We start from the raw sequence: 16,592 nt of genomic DNA on the forward strand, positions 1-16,592 counted from the left end.
AAGGAATATTAATTAATAGAGTGGCTTGGTCAGTATCAAGGTTTATGTACTGCTCTTTCATAGTTAACACATACACTCACTGGCCACACCAGATTTTCACGCACAACCATCTCTGTGGTTTGCAGAGATTGGTCACAAAAAGCGAAAATATCCAATGAGCGGCAGTTTTGTGGATGAAAACGCCTTGTGGATGTGAGAGGTCAGAGGAGAATGGGCTGACTGGTTGGAGATGATAGAAAGGCAACAGTAACTTAAATGACCACTCGTTACAACCAAGGAATGCAGAATACCACCTCTGAATGCACAACACATCAATTATTGAAGAAGATGGGCTATAGAAGCAGAATATCACATTCAGTGCCACTCCTGTCAGCTAAGAACAGGAAACTGAAGCTACAGTTCACACAGGCTCACCAAAATTGGATTCAATTCAATTTTCAATTTAGTTCCATTTTATTGATATAGCACCAATTACAATTCAAATGGTCTTGAGACTCTTTACAGAACCCATATATCTGAACCAAAACTGGACAACAGAAGATTGGAAAAATGTTTCCTGGTCTGATGAGTCTCCATTTCAGCTGCAACATTCAGATGGTAGGGTCAGGATTTGCAACCAGGTCCAAGCCGATATGGTGGTAGTTATATTTCTCTTGCTCATCTTTCAAGGTGGGGTTGTACAGCATTAGGAGTCAAAACCTGGACCAGCTACATTCAAGCTGATTTAATGTTAAAGCACTTTGAACTACATGTGTGGCATAAAAGTCAACACACTGCTCCAAAGAGTATCACAGTCATTGTTGGAACACAGAGTTTCAGCAAAACAAACAGTATTGGTCCTCAACATCTCATTTAATACCAGATTCCAGCTGACAGCATCACTAAATTTTGTAAATCCCCATTCCATATACTAAAATTTTGCAATGCATTTCAAGAAAGCTGTATAATTGATTCCCCAGTTGCTCGTGGTCTTTCTTCCCAAAGGGCAAATAATGCCCCCACTTCTGAGCCCACTGTCCTGTTAATTTTTGTCTCATGGGTTAGGGTGTGGCATGACCGGCCCAGTTCCAAACAGTGCTATACTGTGATGTTTGGTTTCTCTCAACCCTTATTTATTCATAAAAGTGCACTTGGAAGGTCTATTCTTGTCTCGTCACTGGTCTGCTTAAGTACATGGTGCATGCTCTCTGATATTGGTAATTATATGGGCTCAAAGCCCTGCGCGGCATTCTGCTGAGAGTAGTCTATGAATACACAGACTGGGCCTCCTGGTTGTGTCCTCTCTTCTCTGTGGAGGATGTGAAAGAGTTACAGATGTGTTGATTTCGTATGCATGTCGTTATCAGGCTCAGTGAAGCCAACAAGGTCATGTCCTCTGTATTTTTTGGGGATGTTTCATAGCTCCAGTGTCCCTCAGTAACAGACCACATCAATTGTTAATATCAGTATCTTCCTTTAGATTTACAGAAATCTAGGCTGGGCCAACTCTATGTTATTGCTATTGTCAACAAATGCCACAAAATGACCAATTAAACATCCATCCACTATCTGTGCACCGCTTTAAGGGGTTCTCCCTATGTTCCACCTCTCACACATGTTTCATAAATTTTGCCCAGGTTTTGGTATGATCCAGCTGACATGCAGACAAACATACCAAAAAACAGTAATGACGATGAAGAAGATCCCGAAGGTGTTTGGTGCAAAAATACCACTGCACATCACTAAAAGAACATCATACCCACAAGCATGGTGGTGGCAGCATCATGCTTTGGGGCTGTTTTTGTTCAGCTGGAGCTGGGGCCTTAGTCAAGATGGAGGAAATTAAGAACAATTCCAAATACCAGTGAATGTTGGCACAAAACCTTCAGGCTTCTGCTAGAAAGATGAAGAGGAACTTCATCTTTCAGCATGACAATGACTCAAAACATACATCCAAATCAACAAAAGAATGGCTTCACCAGAAGAAGATTAAAGTTTTGGAATGGCACAGCCAGAGCCCAGACCAAATCTGACAGCTATGGGTCATTTTTGCAAAGAAGACTGGGCAAATATTGCCAAGCCAAAATGTGCCGTGCTGATAGACTCCTACCCAAAAAGGGTAATGCACATGGGTGTGCATATTTATGCAACCACATTATTTTAGTTACTTTAAATGTGGAAAAACTGCAGAAATGATTTATCTCGATCTCATTTTTTTTACATCACAAAAACCTGGTATTTTAACAGGGGTGTGTAGAGTTTTTATATCCACTGTATGTCTGAATTTTCTAATCTGTCACAACACTGCCAAAAGGAATGCTTCTAATTATCCCATATTCAATTTGCATTAGGACAATGAGCCCAAACATCCAGCCTGATTCATTAAAATCTATCGTTATTCACACATAGAATAAGGAAGGAATTCTGCAACATGTGCTTTGACCTCCAGGTAATCCCTATTCTTGAGGATTTAGCACCTTAAAAGGAGGCTTTATTAATACAAACTGCTGAACAATGTATGTTATAGTGTAAAAGTTTCTCTTACCGTTCTCCTGTGTATCCAGGGCTGCAGAGACACTGTCCAGTGGATGACACACACATGCCATTATTGTGACAGTGGCATTCCTGGAAACAGTTTTGTCCAAATCTCCCTTTTGGACATGGCTGGCCACACACAGTACCCTGCAGCAACAGCAGGAAAATGCACACATTATCAGAGCTGCTGATCATGTGTGCAGCTTTTACACCACAAATCTTTGTACATGTATTTTTTATAGTCCGTGGCATTTTTTTTAAAAATGTTGTGTTTGATTTGCAAGACAAGTAAGAAATCTTCTGCCCCAAAATTGATACTTACATTAACTCTGTGTTGTAGTCTATAACTTCAAAAACAAACTGTTCCTTAGCAAGAACTGACAACGCTGCTGCCACATGACCTCAAGATACTGATTATAGGAGACTTAATTTGCATGTCTACAATGTTCCAGATAGTCTATATAGTTGACCCCTTTTAACATATATAATTCTATATCTTAAACGAGCTGCTCACTCCTTGTATCATATCATGACTTTCTCTCTGGTTCAGCTCTTGGAGACACGTTATCAGCGTTTACTAGGATGTCTAACAATCATGTCATAACTGTAATTAAATTGTCTGCTTTTTTTTGATGCTTCTTCCAGGTCTGGTCTGCTGCTAAATACTGTTAAATCCATAGCACCTCACAGTATTTATCAACAACTCCATATTTTAGTTCATTTTGCTCTTTTGCTGTATGTACTGTGTCTCAGCACATTTTAGAGCGGGAGTAACAAAACGCAATTCTTTAAAAAGGTTTTAAAAACATTTGGGGTGTGTACCATCCATCCTGCAGGACAGGAGCACTCTCCTGTTACAGGGTGGCACATTCCTCCATTCTGACAGGGGCATCGCTCTTCACACTCCTGCCCATGTTTGCCTGGAGGACACAGGTCTTCACAGCTATGAAGAAAAAGAAAACAGCATATTTTGTCTGCTTTTAAAGATCTAATAGTCTGTTTAAGTTTATTTTGTTGAATGACTGCAAAATTTCAATATTTTTGCCATCAAACTGTGTTTTGTCTGGCCAACAGTTAAACTCAACATATGTAATTAGAAAATATCAGAAAAGTGCTTATATTTAAAAGTAAATGTTTGGAATTTGAGTTTAATATGATTTATTAATCAGCTTTAGCAGTAATTGCAATGAAGGTTAAAAAAATTACATAAAGGTACAGTGCAACCGTTTTCTATTGAACATAGATGAGTTCCTTAGTAAATAAAATAATGAGTTATGAGATTATTTTTTAAAATTAAACAATCCCATATGTGAAATACATATATACCAACTATCCTTTAAGGTCATATTGTTTGGTCACGAGTCACTGAGAATCCCTGTTTCAATTCAGTTCCACTGAAACAGATGTGCTCGAGCTCTGTTTTCAAACAAAGGTAATTGAGGCATTGCAATTGAGCAATACAGAGTACAAAATTGATAGCTACCCAAACATTAAATGTGGTTCTCTATAGATACTAAGCTTTTGCTTTATGTCACCGTTGGGATCAGAAACAGTAAACAGATTCCAACACATTCCCTCCTTGGACTTACAAAGGTCCTGTGTATCCTGGCAAACACTTGCATTTTCCGGTTACATGGTGACAGGCAGCTCCATTCTGGCACTGGCATTTCTGTTGGCATCCGTTGCCATAGGTGTCCAGTTCACACTGAGCCTCACAGCGCCAGCCTCTATATCCAGGAGTGCAGATACAGGCTCCAGTGATGGGGTTGCACAGCGCTTCGTTCTGGCACTGACATCTGTTAGAGCAGTGTGGACCCCAGTGGTTACTGTCACAAGCTGAGGGGAGAAGGAAAGAGAATAATCAAGATATTGTTTATCTTTGAGGTATTACAGAACAGGTCACATGTTGTCATTTGACAATTTGAACTGGTTGCCAAACTCCAGGAGGGCTTATTCTTACACTCACTTTGAAACAGAATGCAGGCAAAACCTAATGGACCTGCTATGCATTGGTTTATTGTGAAGTGATTTGTGGATTTAAAATACTCAAAACATTTGAAACAGATTCCCACATATTGTCTAACTTGCACAGTGGAGCAGCGGTTAGCACTGTAAAGGTCCTGGGTTTGAATCTTGAATCTCGTCCCCGAGTCTTTCTGTGCGGAGTTCTCACCGGCTGTTCCGGCTTTCTCCCACCGCCCAACAATATGTTGAGGTTTTTGGTGATTCTATTTTGTCCGTCGGTGTAAATGTAAGTGTGCGTCGTTGTCTGTGTCTCTGTGTAGCTTTGTGCTAAACTGGTGACCTGTCCAGGGTGTCCCCTGCCTTCACCCTAAGACAGCTGGGATAGACTCCAGCCCCCGTCCCTACAGAGGATGAGGTGTTGTATAGATAATGGATGGATGGATTATGGTGCTAGACCTTCATCATTTTGCCTGATGAAAGTGTCATACTGACACTTTGAGAATAATGTGATTTTGCAAGTTTGACTGTGTGTGGGAGTCTATTTAAAACTTTTGGAAATGCTCAGTCACCTCCTCTGCATCTGTTCCATGAAATAGATGTGCAGGAGTCTGTTTGTCTTGGGTTTTAAATACTAACAATTCTAACTTGCAGATTGAGCAGTGCTCAAAGTTTATTTTTGATGCTGGCATAATATGTAAAGTAAGTAGAAAGTATTCTCACTTCTGACTCCTTTTTTAACAAAAAAAAAAAAAAAGATTGTTTTACACCAAATCTAAATGCACGTAATTCAATATCCCCATGTCAATTTGTTTACACAAGATACAGGTTTAGGACTGAGAACATCGTTGCTGTCTGTTTAGTTATCATCCAGGGAAACACTGGTCCTGGACTGATTCTTAATCACATAGTGACCCTAATCTTTAAGTGGGACCAAGACAATGGGAAAACCAATTACACCAGGTTTCAAAAGACTCTGTCACTAGTGTTTAAATGCTGGTGATACGTGAGCTATACTTTGATGAGGCTATAGGTGTTTTTCCAAGCTGATATTTTATATTTGTCAACTATTGATAAACACTGATTGCTTATCAATCAATGTTTATCAATAGCACACAAACAATAAAATAAATAATACACAAAAACAATTTGTTATTCCAACTGTCACAGTTTTCTGACTGCCCCATCTTGTTGTTTTTAAAAAAAAAAAAAAATAGATACACAATTGTATGTCTTCCTTAAACCTGGTGATGCTGCTGCAATAGTCAGTCTCAAGACTTGTCTTTCTGATGTTAAGACCGGGATGGTACAGTTTCCATTTTCTGTAAGAAAAATCAATCCAAAATTCTCTTATTCTAAACTTGCTAACACTCAAGTATCCATGGTAGTCCAACAGTCAAACTTAAGTATCAGTTTCTGATCTTCCTAAAGAAATTCATGCTTTCATTATCCCTTTACGTGGATGACTGGAACTCTTGACTGCATCCTAAGTCCATAAATAAACTTTTTTTTAAGCTAATTTAAATGCTTGCATTTTTACCTCTTCACATTAGCTATCAGTCACTCAAAATTTTACTGATCGCTCTGAACTGAAGATACTGCTTTGTAAAAGTTCCATGTTTCATTATTTATATGTTATGAAACACAGTTCGGCCTTAACCAAGTAAAAAATATGACAGTGAGCTGAATCCCACCACATCATCAATTTAAGTAACAGATTTGAACTAACTCTTGAGGCTGAAACCAAAGCTTGTACCTCATCACCAGCATGAAAACCATTTGAATCTATAAGCAACCAGAGGCTCAATTACTATGTGGCCAGGCAAGCTACAAAGTGAACCCACCTCATTAACCTTTGGCTGTTGGACTTCAGCTGTAATCAGCCCACAACTAGTGAGCTTTGCCATGTAACTGGCCTTTCCATCAGCACTTGCAATGAGAACTTTATGATGTGTAGCCAAAGTAAACTGGTAAATCTGAGAATGGGTGGGACCACATGTTTATTGTAGAGGTCTTTCATCTTGTAGCGAACACATCAGGTTAGCAATGCCCTCTGGCACTGTAGAAATAGCAGGGAGTTGGGAAGGTTGCCTGCAAGACCTATCATTACAGGATTTTACATCACGGACGTCTATATTAAGTTCAAGGGAAAGTGAGATTTTTGACTTGAGAGTTTCAGACGAGGACTTTATAAACTACAGTGTTTACTTGTAGTCAGCTGTTTCCAGTTCATTATTACTTGGGCGTATTTTCATTTTTGCTATGACAACACATTGACCAAAGTAATTCAATGGTTTAATTCATGAAATTAAAAGGACCAAGTGAGGAAAATCAAGTCAAATCTTTGCTCTAATGCTAGATTTACACTGTATGCTACAAACTGAAAAAAACAATCAGTTTTGTAATCCTTACAATATAAATTCATTACATACTCATTTAAAGCCCTTTCCTTCAGCTCAGTCATGAGACCTGGCCAAGAGGGCAGCAGCATAGTCACATTAAAAAAACAGTAAACAACAGACAAAATTAACAACATTAAAAGTTGCTCACATACAACACTTGCACACAGACAAGGTAGACTGTAAGGATTTCACCAGAATTTTACACTCGTTCAGTTTAACAGGGGCTTGAAGTTGACGTTTAGATTGTAATTCATTCCAAGCATTACGTGCAGAAAACCTAAATGTTTCTTGCCTAGTTCAGACTGTACTTTGGGGACGACAAATTGCAGAGTATCCATAGATCGGAGACTGTGACTTCCATGTTTCCTTGTTAAAAGACAAGACAAAAAGGAAGGAACAGTACCCAGAATGGTTCTGTAAATAAACAAGTACCAATGACTGAGACGTAAGGCACTTAAAGATGTCCAGCTAACTTTAGAAGAATAGAGTACACAATGGTGAGTAAGGAGACCATATCTGATAATGAATCTCAGTGCCCCATGTTAGATGTGCTGAAGTAAAAAAAGTGCTCAATACATTTCACTGCATATTATACTGCGTATAACTGTTTGTGACATAAAGGTCTTGAATCTTGAAATTTCTGTACACTAAAAGTAAATAAATCAAACAAAAACATAGCAAAGTAGAACAAAAAGGCATGGTCTTCATCAAGTTTATCTCATAATTGAAAAATGTTCAAGGTTTTTGAGACCTCTTCAAGGTCCAGGTCAGGGGTGTCACTTTAGGCCCATGGGTCAAAACTGGTCTGCCAGAGGGTCCAATCTGGCCTGTGGGATGACTTTGCATAGTTTGAAAATTACAGAGGAGAAAATAAACTGCAAGTTTTCTATAAAAGTAATTGCTATTTTAAATTTGTCCACTAGGGGTCACACATATCACTGTCAAGCAAGCAAACGCTTCATGCTGAAGCTGACAGTAAAAAACGTCTGGATATGGGGGGTTCCAAAAAGGGCAAGTGTACCTTATCCTTATTATAATTTATTCTACGTGTGGCACCCTCATTACACAAAATGTCTGTCTAAAAGAAGAAAAGTGGACAGGGGTGTATAGTTAAAAAAAAAAATGGATCGACAAGATTACGGGATTGCTGCGGAAGTTTGAGTTTCAGGTCTTGGGTGAATGTGAGACAGAATTTGCAGTTTTTCGTTGGCCATTCATAGTCAAGGCATCTCATCTGCTGGTTGAAATCCAACCTGAAAACTGACTTGATTCACAATTGAAGGACAAATTTGCCTCAATGTGCTTGGACGCCTTTTATCTGTATCTCTTGCCAAGATACTCCAAATTGACAGTCCTTGCTGCAAAAGTTTTGAGCATGTCCACTTTCCTCCTGCCCACTGCTTCCAGCTGCCCATTTCCACCATTCTACTCTGCATTGTCCTTACTATACATGATATGCTCATCTACACACTGTTTGCATCTTACTACCAGCTACACATGCAGTGCATTTAATGCCAGAACCTTACATCATAACAGTAAACTATGAATCAGTTTCAATGTGGGCTTGTTCTGTATATCCCCAGTCACTCTGCTTTCATTATGCATCACTTCGTATGTATGATCTATGTTTCTCATACCATGTATGTATGCCAATGTGTGTTATATGTTTCCTTGTCCCCCACCCCCTCTACCTCCTCTATCCCTCTCACCCCAGCCGGCCAGCGGCAGATGGGTCCCTCCATATGAGCCGGGTTCTGCTCAAGGTTTCTTCCTGTTAAAAGGGAGTTTTTTCTTGCCACTGTTGCCTTAGGGCTGCTCTGGAGGTTCAGGCATATGGGTTCTGGCACTATATAAATAAAATTGAATTTAATTGAATTGCATGTTTGGGACTACATACCTACATTTATGAACAACTTTTCTCTGTAATGAGCACCAATAAAACAAAACTGTGTTCAAGGCTCATAAACAAGGGGGTAACTTAACCTTCTTTCTTAATAGTTCCCACTTTAGTTTGTATAAAGTGGTGTGTCAGTTCAGGTGGCCAGGATTACTACACAGATGTGGAAATGAATGTAAATTTAAAATATTTTCTAGATCAACCCTCCACCAGGAAGCTAGATGTCATTTTTTCTGTTGCAGAGGTGAAGTAGAGGGTCATCAGCTGATCGAACCACACTTGGGCCTGGTGGCTCAGCTACACAAGGCCTCCCCCTTTCTCACAGTCACTCTGCACTTCTACAGAAAACAGCATTGGGGTTTTTGTTGATTCTGTTGTTTAATGCACATTTTGGTTGTTTTTGTTCAAATAAATACTTTTTAGTCACCACACGGTTTGTTGTCTCTGTTTTTGCTGCAGTCTTTGAGCCAGGCTGGAACAAACGGGGGCTCGTCCACGTCGTAGTGGTTTCCAGTTTAAACTTCTGTAGCAGGGAGCTCTGCTGGGTGATGACTGTCGTGGACGGAGACTGATTTCTTTTGAATGAGAACAGGTGGTTGCGGTGTCAGTGAGTGACGCTGTGTGTGGCCTCGTTTAAAGCAGCGTTTTGGGAAAAACTGTGCACTCTGGTTACTCGGAGACAGCAACATGTGTGGCAAGTGTTTTCTGGAGTGAAAGTAAGCAGCTGTTGGGTATAAAATAATTCTGTAATTTGTTCAGAAGACAAAGTTTATGTTGCCAGGCTGTGATGCTGGTGATTATGTGTCTGAGTTCTGTTGCATCTGTAGCTACACAGTTGCTGTTGTTCTGTCCCTGGTTAGGCTTCAGGATGGATTCCCTTGGAGTCCTTTGGGAGGTTCGGTAGTGTGGTGAAAAAGTGATTGGAGCAGTTGTCTTAGGGACACGTCCAAGGCTGTAGGTGGAGTCGCTGATCCTCGGTTGCTCTGCCGGGCCTGCTGGATCTGGGTGCATAAATACCCACCACAGGTATCACCTGAAGACTAGGGGGAGTTCAGTCAAGTTCTGGTGAGGCAACTAGAGGGACGGAGATACAATGATGATTTCAGCTGTGTTTGAGCTACAGGGTTCTAACGGTTAGAGAGTGTTGTGGGTCAGATCCCTGTGGATTCTCCTGGTCCTACACATTCTTTTATTGTGTCCACTAACCTGTGTTTGGTTCCTCAGTTTAGTGAACGAGATCCAAATAGTTTTTTTCTGTCTTTGAGGAGGTGGCTGAGACCAGAAGCTGGTCTTGATGCTAACAGTACATTACTCCAGCAGTGTGTTTTACCAGGTAAGGCTCAGGAAGCGTATTCTGCTCTCAGGCAGACAGCCTTGGTCAAAGCTGCTGTACTAGAAGCATATGAGTTGGTGCTTGAGCATACTGATCGGAGTGTAGATCTTGGGAGATTTCTGGTCGACAGACACACATGGAGTTTGCCAGAGAGTTGACCACTCACTTCAACCATTGGTGTTCTTCACTGAGTGTTGATACTTATCAGCCTTTGTGCAATTTGATGATTCTGGAGCAGTTTATAGGGACCATACAGTGGCTCGGTGGTTAGCATTTTCACCTTGCAGCTAGAAGATCCTCAGTTAGCGTCCTGGCCTGGGCCTGGATCTTTCTGCATGGAGTTTGCATGTTCTCCCTGTACATGTGTGGGTTTTCTCTGGGTACTCCAGCTTCCTCCCACATTCCAAAAACATGCTCAGGTAATTTGTTTATTCTAAATTGTCCATCGGTGTGACTGTGAGTGAACTTGTTTGTCTCCATGTGTAGCCCTGCGATAGTCCAGAGTGTCCCCTGCCTTCACCCTAAATCAGCTGGGATAGACTCCACCCCCCCGCGACCCTAATGAGGGTTGAGTGGTACATAGATGATATGATGTACAATTATGTCCTAAAGTACTTCTCTTGGGCCGTCGGCCTACTTCCTGGCTCTTTGAAGGGCTCCATCTCTGTTGCTGTGCTCAGAAGTGGCCCCTCCTGCCAGACCAGCCTAGATGTCGTCCTTCAGAGCGGCCCTGTCCACCCTTTTAGTTTAGTTCCCCCCGTTCTGAGAGTATCCCCGTTTTGTTAGGTATCTTTAGTTTATTCAGATTAGTTTTCATTTGATCCCATCCTGTTTTTCAGTTAGAGTATGTCGTAGGGTTTTGTTATTTCACCCTTTTTGTAGTTCAGACAGGTCACTTAATCAGATTTTAACCATATATTTCAGACTGACATGCATTTGTGTTTGGCAATGACTCTGCTTGAGTGATGCTCTGGAACGATCTGCGCAAGCATGACTGTAGAGTAGCCTGGCCAAAATGATCAAGAAAGGTGGTAGGCAGGCAGACTCAGCAGACTTCTTGAGTGCAAAAGAGGTGCAGATTTTATTTTACAGTGCTTCTCCAATGATGTGAAATTTAACTTAGAAAAGAATACAAAATAATAACCAAAGAAAAATAATTTCAATATTAACTTGTAGCTACTGAAAAAGAAGAAATATCACATTGTGGCAGCACAGCCTCACCTCTCTCTGGAGACAGCAAAATCTCTACCCTTTATATAGGACATTCAATTGACACTTACTTCACCTCTACCATCATACAGGATGGTGACCTATTCTTTAACCAACGCAAACAAATCTGTAAACAGCATCATTGTATACACTACAAACTTGTAGGTGTTTACAAATATCTCCCTGAAAGCTAAACACGTAACAGCAAAACTGACTGATGCCTTTAAATACAAAAGAAACATTAATCGAAAGGAAAAAACCCTCCATTTGGTCTGGTTCAGTGATGTCACTCTGACATCACAACACCCAAACCTCCCCAAACACTAGTCCTGCATGGTGAGCCAGAACAAAGGAACAAAGAAAGGTCAGTATTAACCTTTGAAACAAACAATTCAACCGCATCTGACCTGTAACTTAATAAAAGATAACTGATACTAATTATGGCTGTGTGGTTTCCTATAATCCTCCATATGTTGGATGTAAACTGTAACATTATATTAACACAAACAAATCCGGGATAGTATGTGCTGCAATGGTACATTAGCATGGTTAAATTAAAGCAATAATACACAGAAGGATGTTGCGTATTGTATAATGTATAACATTAAAGTACTAAGGGACAAGTGCCGAGGAGAAATGAGAGTTCTCACCCACTTTGTCACAATGACACACTGTGACTGTCCCTGAGATCACAAATCCCAAAACAACGCTTGCAACTGGAGTAGATGAGCAGAGTCGCTGTCTGTGAAATGAATAAACTGGCTATGTGGTGGGACAAGCATTGACGCATGTCCTTTGAATTCATGCAAGCATGCATGTCCTTCACATCTGGATGCAGGGGATCAGTGGCGTACAGAATGCACACAGATGAACATCTGACAAAGCAGTATTATATTGACTTGATACAAAGGACATATACTATGTGCAATATATGACTATGAGTGGTGTCAAGCTTGATGCATATCTTTTGAATCTTCATGAACTAACACAAAACGGCAGCCCAGTTACATGCAGTCATCACAGATCATGTATTATTTGAACTTTTCGTGTCCTTTGAGCAATATTGATTGCATTCAGGCAGAGGAAATGTTCATTTGATGCAGAGGATGAGCAGAAGGAATAGGTTGTGTAGCTTATTGGGGAGTCCACATTGTTGGCATGAAATGTGGAGAAGAGCAAACCAAGGCCCGGACAAGGCTTTCCTAGGATTTAGATGGTCAGATCTGGATATTACCAGAGGAGGTGGTGCCAGTGAATCGACATGATTGGCAGAACTGGGACACCCAACATTTTCTGATGTGGATTTGAAATTATGCACTGAAGTAGCCAAAACAAATCAAAATTTTTGATGGTTGACACCATGTGAAGGTTGGATTTGTCTGCTTGAAGCTTGTACTGGATGTTGAAATTGTCTGAGGAGGATGAAGGGATTTTCCCAAGTGATGACGCTCCAGACAACGCTCGAGATTTAGGACGTCATCAACATCTGCAAGGCTGGCCTGCTTTGACAATGCTGCAATCCTACATGAAAGGGGGATGAGCCAGCCTGGGAATGATCACAGTCAGAAGTTAAGAACAAATGTCCAAACACTGAGTTTTATAACCTGTACGAGGGATGTATGGAGATGAGATGAACGTCAGCAATGATTTTCCTATCTGTAGAAGGCTGATGACCGGTGAAGGCTGAAGCAGCAGTGATATGGAAATTACAGAGTGGGCAAAATGAATGAACGCTGCCTAAGTTATAAGGTGTACTAATAGGGAGGAGTAAACTGACTACGAGCACGATTGGACAGCATAGAACCTTATGACTGGCCTGACTTCGTGCCTGCATGAGCTAGAACGAAGCTGCATTAAGTTTGATTAGCCTCAGTTCTGTCTCTCCCCTCACCAGTAATCACGTTTGTGCTTGTAATTTCCCGCTTAATTATATCCTGCCATTTTGTTAATATAGATAATGTCTATCCTTGAGTTTAAAGTTGTTAGACAGTCAGCTTGGTTATTGTCCCCTCAGTTTAGTTTCCTCATTCTATTTTGGTTTCAGTTTCATCCTCTTATTAAATAAAGTCTTTTTAAGCCCTCACCTGTCTCTGCGCCTGGGTTCCCAGACTCCCGTTACAGACACGGTAGACCATAAAATACTGAAGGCTCAAGAACTGGGTCTGCATCTGTGGAACTGCTTTAGCTTTCATCATACTAAACTGAGTTTCAAAGTCACAGTGAACAATTACTCATCTTCATCCGCCCTTATATCTCAGGGCTCAGTCCTTGGACCAATTTTATCCAGTCTGTATCTGTTGCTCCTTCGTCAAATCATTCACAATTTCACCCGTTTCCTACCACTGCTATGCTGATGACTGCCAGTTATACATATAATTTACCTCAGGTAATCTACACTCTCTGCAATACTGCCTCACTGCAATTAATGACTGGATGGCAGCTGACTTCCTACAACTAAACACAGATAAAACTGAAGTCTTACCTATTGGTCCCAACCACATTTCCCACAATATTACCCCCCACCTCGGACCACTTACAACCAATATAACACATGCAGCAAGGAATCTTCAAAATTCTTCAATCGCTACCTCATGTCCAATCATGCCACATACAACTTAGAAATATGTAACCAATTCTCCCCAGAAACATAACTGAGCAGCTTACACACACCCTCATTTTCTCCCACCTGGGCTACTAATGGCCTGTGGCTCCTCCCAGTGTGGACGATCCCAATTGGAGGCGTTTTCCACAATCGTTAGTGCCATGCCATGTCTCCCTACTGTCAGTGGTGGGAGTGTGTGTCTGTGGGCGTGTGTGTGTCTGTGTATGTATGTGTGTGTGTGTGTATGTATGTGTGTGTGGACGTATGGACGTGTGTACGTGTGCGTGCTCCTGCAGTTGTGTGCATATATGTATATATGGAGGGAGGGAGGGAGGGAGGGACGGGTTTTCTTGTTTTTAATGTTTTTAATGTTGTAAAGCACTTTGCGTTGCATTTTTAACTGTATGAAAAGTGCTATATAAATAAAGTTTGATTTGATTTGATTTGATAATGGACATCTTTATTCACCCGCCTCAAAAACGAAACAGTCACTTGGCTACAGCTGATTCAAAACTCCACAGTAAGAGTTCTTACAAATACTTGGTGCAGGGGACATATGATCTCAGTTTTGGTGCGACTACACTGGCTTCCCATTCAGTACAGACTTCAATTAAAAATTCTGTTGATCATTTTTATATCTCCACACGGTCTGGCACCTCTCTATATATTGGAAGTTTTAACACCATATTCTACACTTGACTCCTGAGATCTGAAACCCAGCTAATCTTTGACATCCCATGATCCAGACTTAAAACTTAGGGGGACTGTGCTTTCACTGTTTTTGCCCCAACACTCAGTTAGAGTCAGTTCCTCAGTTTAAAGAGCTATATATATATAAAAAAAAACACCTGTACAGACAAAAAATTATTTAACCTTAATTCAAACTTTAATGCTTGGGTGTTGGTCTTTTTATGGTTTATTTTTAATTTTTATTTTATCTAATGCTTTGTGTATTTGAGTGCTTTGCGAAGCACTTTGTAACCCCAGTTTTGAAAGACGCTAAAGAAATAGAGTCTATTATTATTATTATTATTATTATTATTATTATTATTATTATTATTATTATTATTATTATTATTATTATTATTGTTAACAATATTGTTTTTGTTTTTATAATTGTTATTGTTATTATTATTATCTTCATTACTGGCTGCACAGTGGGTCGGTGGTTAGCACTGTCACCCAGGTCCAGGCCGGTTCGCATACAAGAATCATATGCTAGTCATGGGGCTCAGTGGTCAGCATTGTCCCCTCACAGCTAGAAGACCCCTGTTCTCCCTGCGCATGTTTTCTCTGAGTACTCCGGTTTCCTCCCACAGACAGAATTATAATAGACTAACACAGCCATCACCAACTATTCCACCATTCAGTAGCTCAAGTAATTAATAGCTCCTTTTATTCCTCCTGCATTAGCACTCTTCACTCTGACCTGGTAAAAAGTGCATCTTTCCTTTCCTCATGCAGTCTGGCCCTGTATGAGAAACAGTGCTGAGGACTGAAGGGGGAGGGGAAAGCAACAAAGAGGAGGCGGAGATTAGAGACACTAAGATGCACATGTAAAAAAACAGGATGGCATTCAAGTCTGCCATCCTGGCACCTTTGTGAAACCTGACCTAGATTGAAGAAAGGCCAAACTCCAGCAGCTTGGGGCTCCTCATCCGCTTCCCTGAGAACAGATTGTTCCCTTTCTTCGGCCTATTCAAGACAGCCATGAAAAAAAAGACTGCACTGTGCCAGGGTTTGGTCACAAGGCTGGATGCAGGATCTCATGTTTTTTTTCTACTGTACAGTACGTTTATGGAGAAAAAAAAACCCTAAAACCTCATGATTTTATCCAGAGTTCTCATCCTCAACTGTAGTCAGTAAAACTAGAAATAAATGTATGATTTGGATTCATTAAAATCGTAAAAATGTAAAACCCCCATTAACAGTTCACACCAACAGAGATTCCAAGGGAAAAGAGTTGGTAGAGTAGAGAAAAAGCTGTGAGTCAGTAACTTGAGCTTCCAGTTGTTGAGAGCTGGCTCAGCTCTGACTCTCAACACTGTGATGGGATTGAGACCACAGTGTTTTTCCATCTTTTTAGTGATTATTCAGTGTAACAGGAATGGCCTACCCATGGGAACAGAAAGCGCCTTTCACACTAATGTGGAGGATTCCCACTGAGAAAAAACATCTGCAGCATTCCTCCAGTTCCCATATTGAGCAAGAATATGTGCCCTCACCCCAAAGTTTTCAATTGTCAATTTACAATAGCGTGTTCTAATCATTAGGCAGTGTCTGTACATAGGGGATACTGCCTTTAAAAGAAGAGAAAGCACCACAAATAAGCTGCTCGTCAAGCTGCACTTTCAAGTAGTTATAGTACTCAGTAGACACTGCAAAATGTCCTCCTTAGTGTCAGCAAAAAGAAAAATGATTTTTTAAAATCATTATAGGAAACCTCTGCCAGCTGTACATTTTAAGATCAGTTTACTTGTCATGTTTAGAACTATTTAGTTGTGTAATGTTTTCTGTTGCTCAATATCTTTGCCAAATCTGATAATTATGTCATAGTGATGTCATCAGGGTGATCTTAGCTTGGGCTTCAGACAACAAATTTGTCACTGAAAATCTGAGCTACAAGGTGTGACATTTAAACAGGTATTTATAGAAAGGGAATGACTAATGAGG

General features: G+C 40.5%; 1 protein-coding gene across 2 annotated transcripts in view; it reads right to left on the reverse strand.

The window, feature by feature from the left end:
• Window positions 1-16,592, reverse strand: part of megf10 (multiple EGF-like-domains 10) — a 61,873-nt gene that overhangs the window by 19,119 nt on the left and 26,162 nt on the right. For both annotated transcript variants that reach the window (XM_035953712.2, XM_023281951.3), the window contains exons 6-8: window positions 4,104-4,350; window positions 3,337-3,457; window positions 2,525-2,661 (exon numbers count right to left, since the gene is read on the reverse strand). In XM_035953712.2, coding sequence (XP_035809605.2) covers window positions 2,525-2,661; window positions 3,337-3,457; window positions 4,104-4,350 — 505 coding nt within the window. The remainder of the gene's footprint in view (window positions 1-2,524; window positions 2,662-3,336; window positions 3,458-4,103; window positions 4,351-16,592) is intronic.

This window comes from Amphiprion ocellaris, chromosome 17, assembly GCF_022539595.1.
Source record: "Amphiprion ocellaris isolate individual 3 ecotype Okinawa chromosome 17, ASM2253959v1, whole genome shotgun sequence".
Classification (NCBI taxonomy): domain Eukaryota; kingdom Metazoa; phylum Chordata; class Actinopteri; family Pomacentridae; genus Amphiprion; species Amphiprion ocellaris.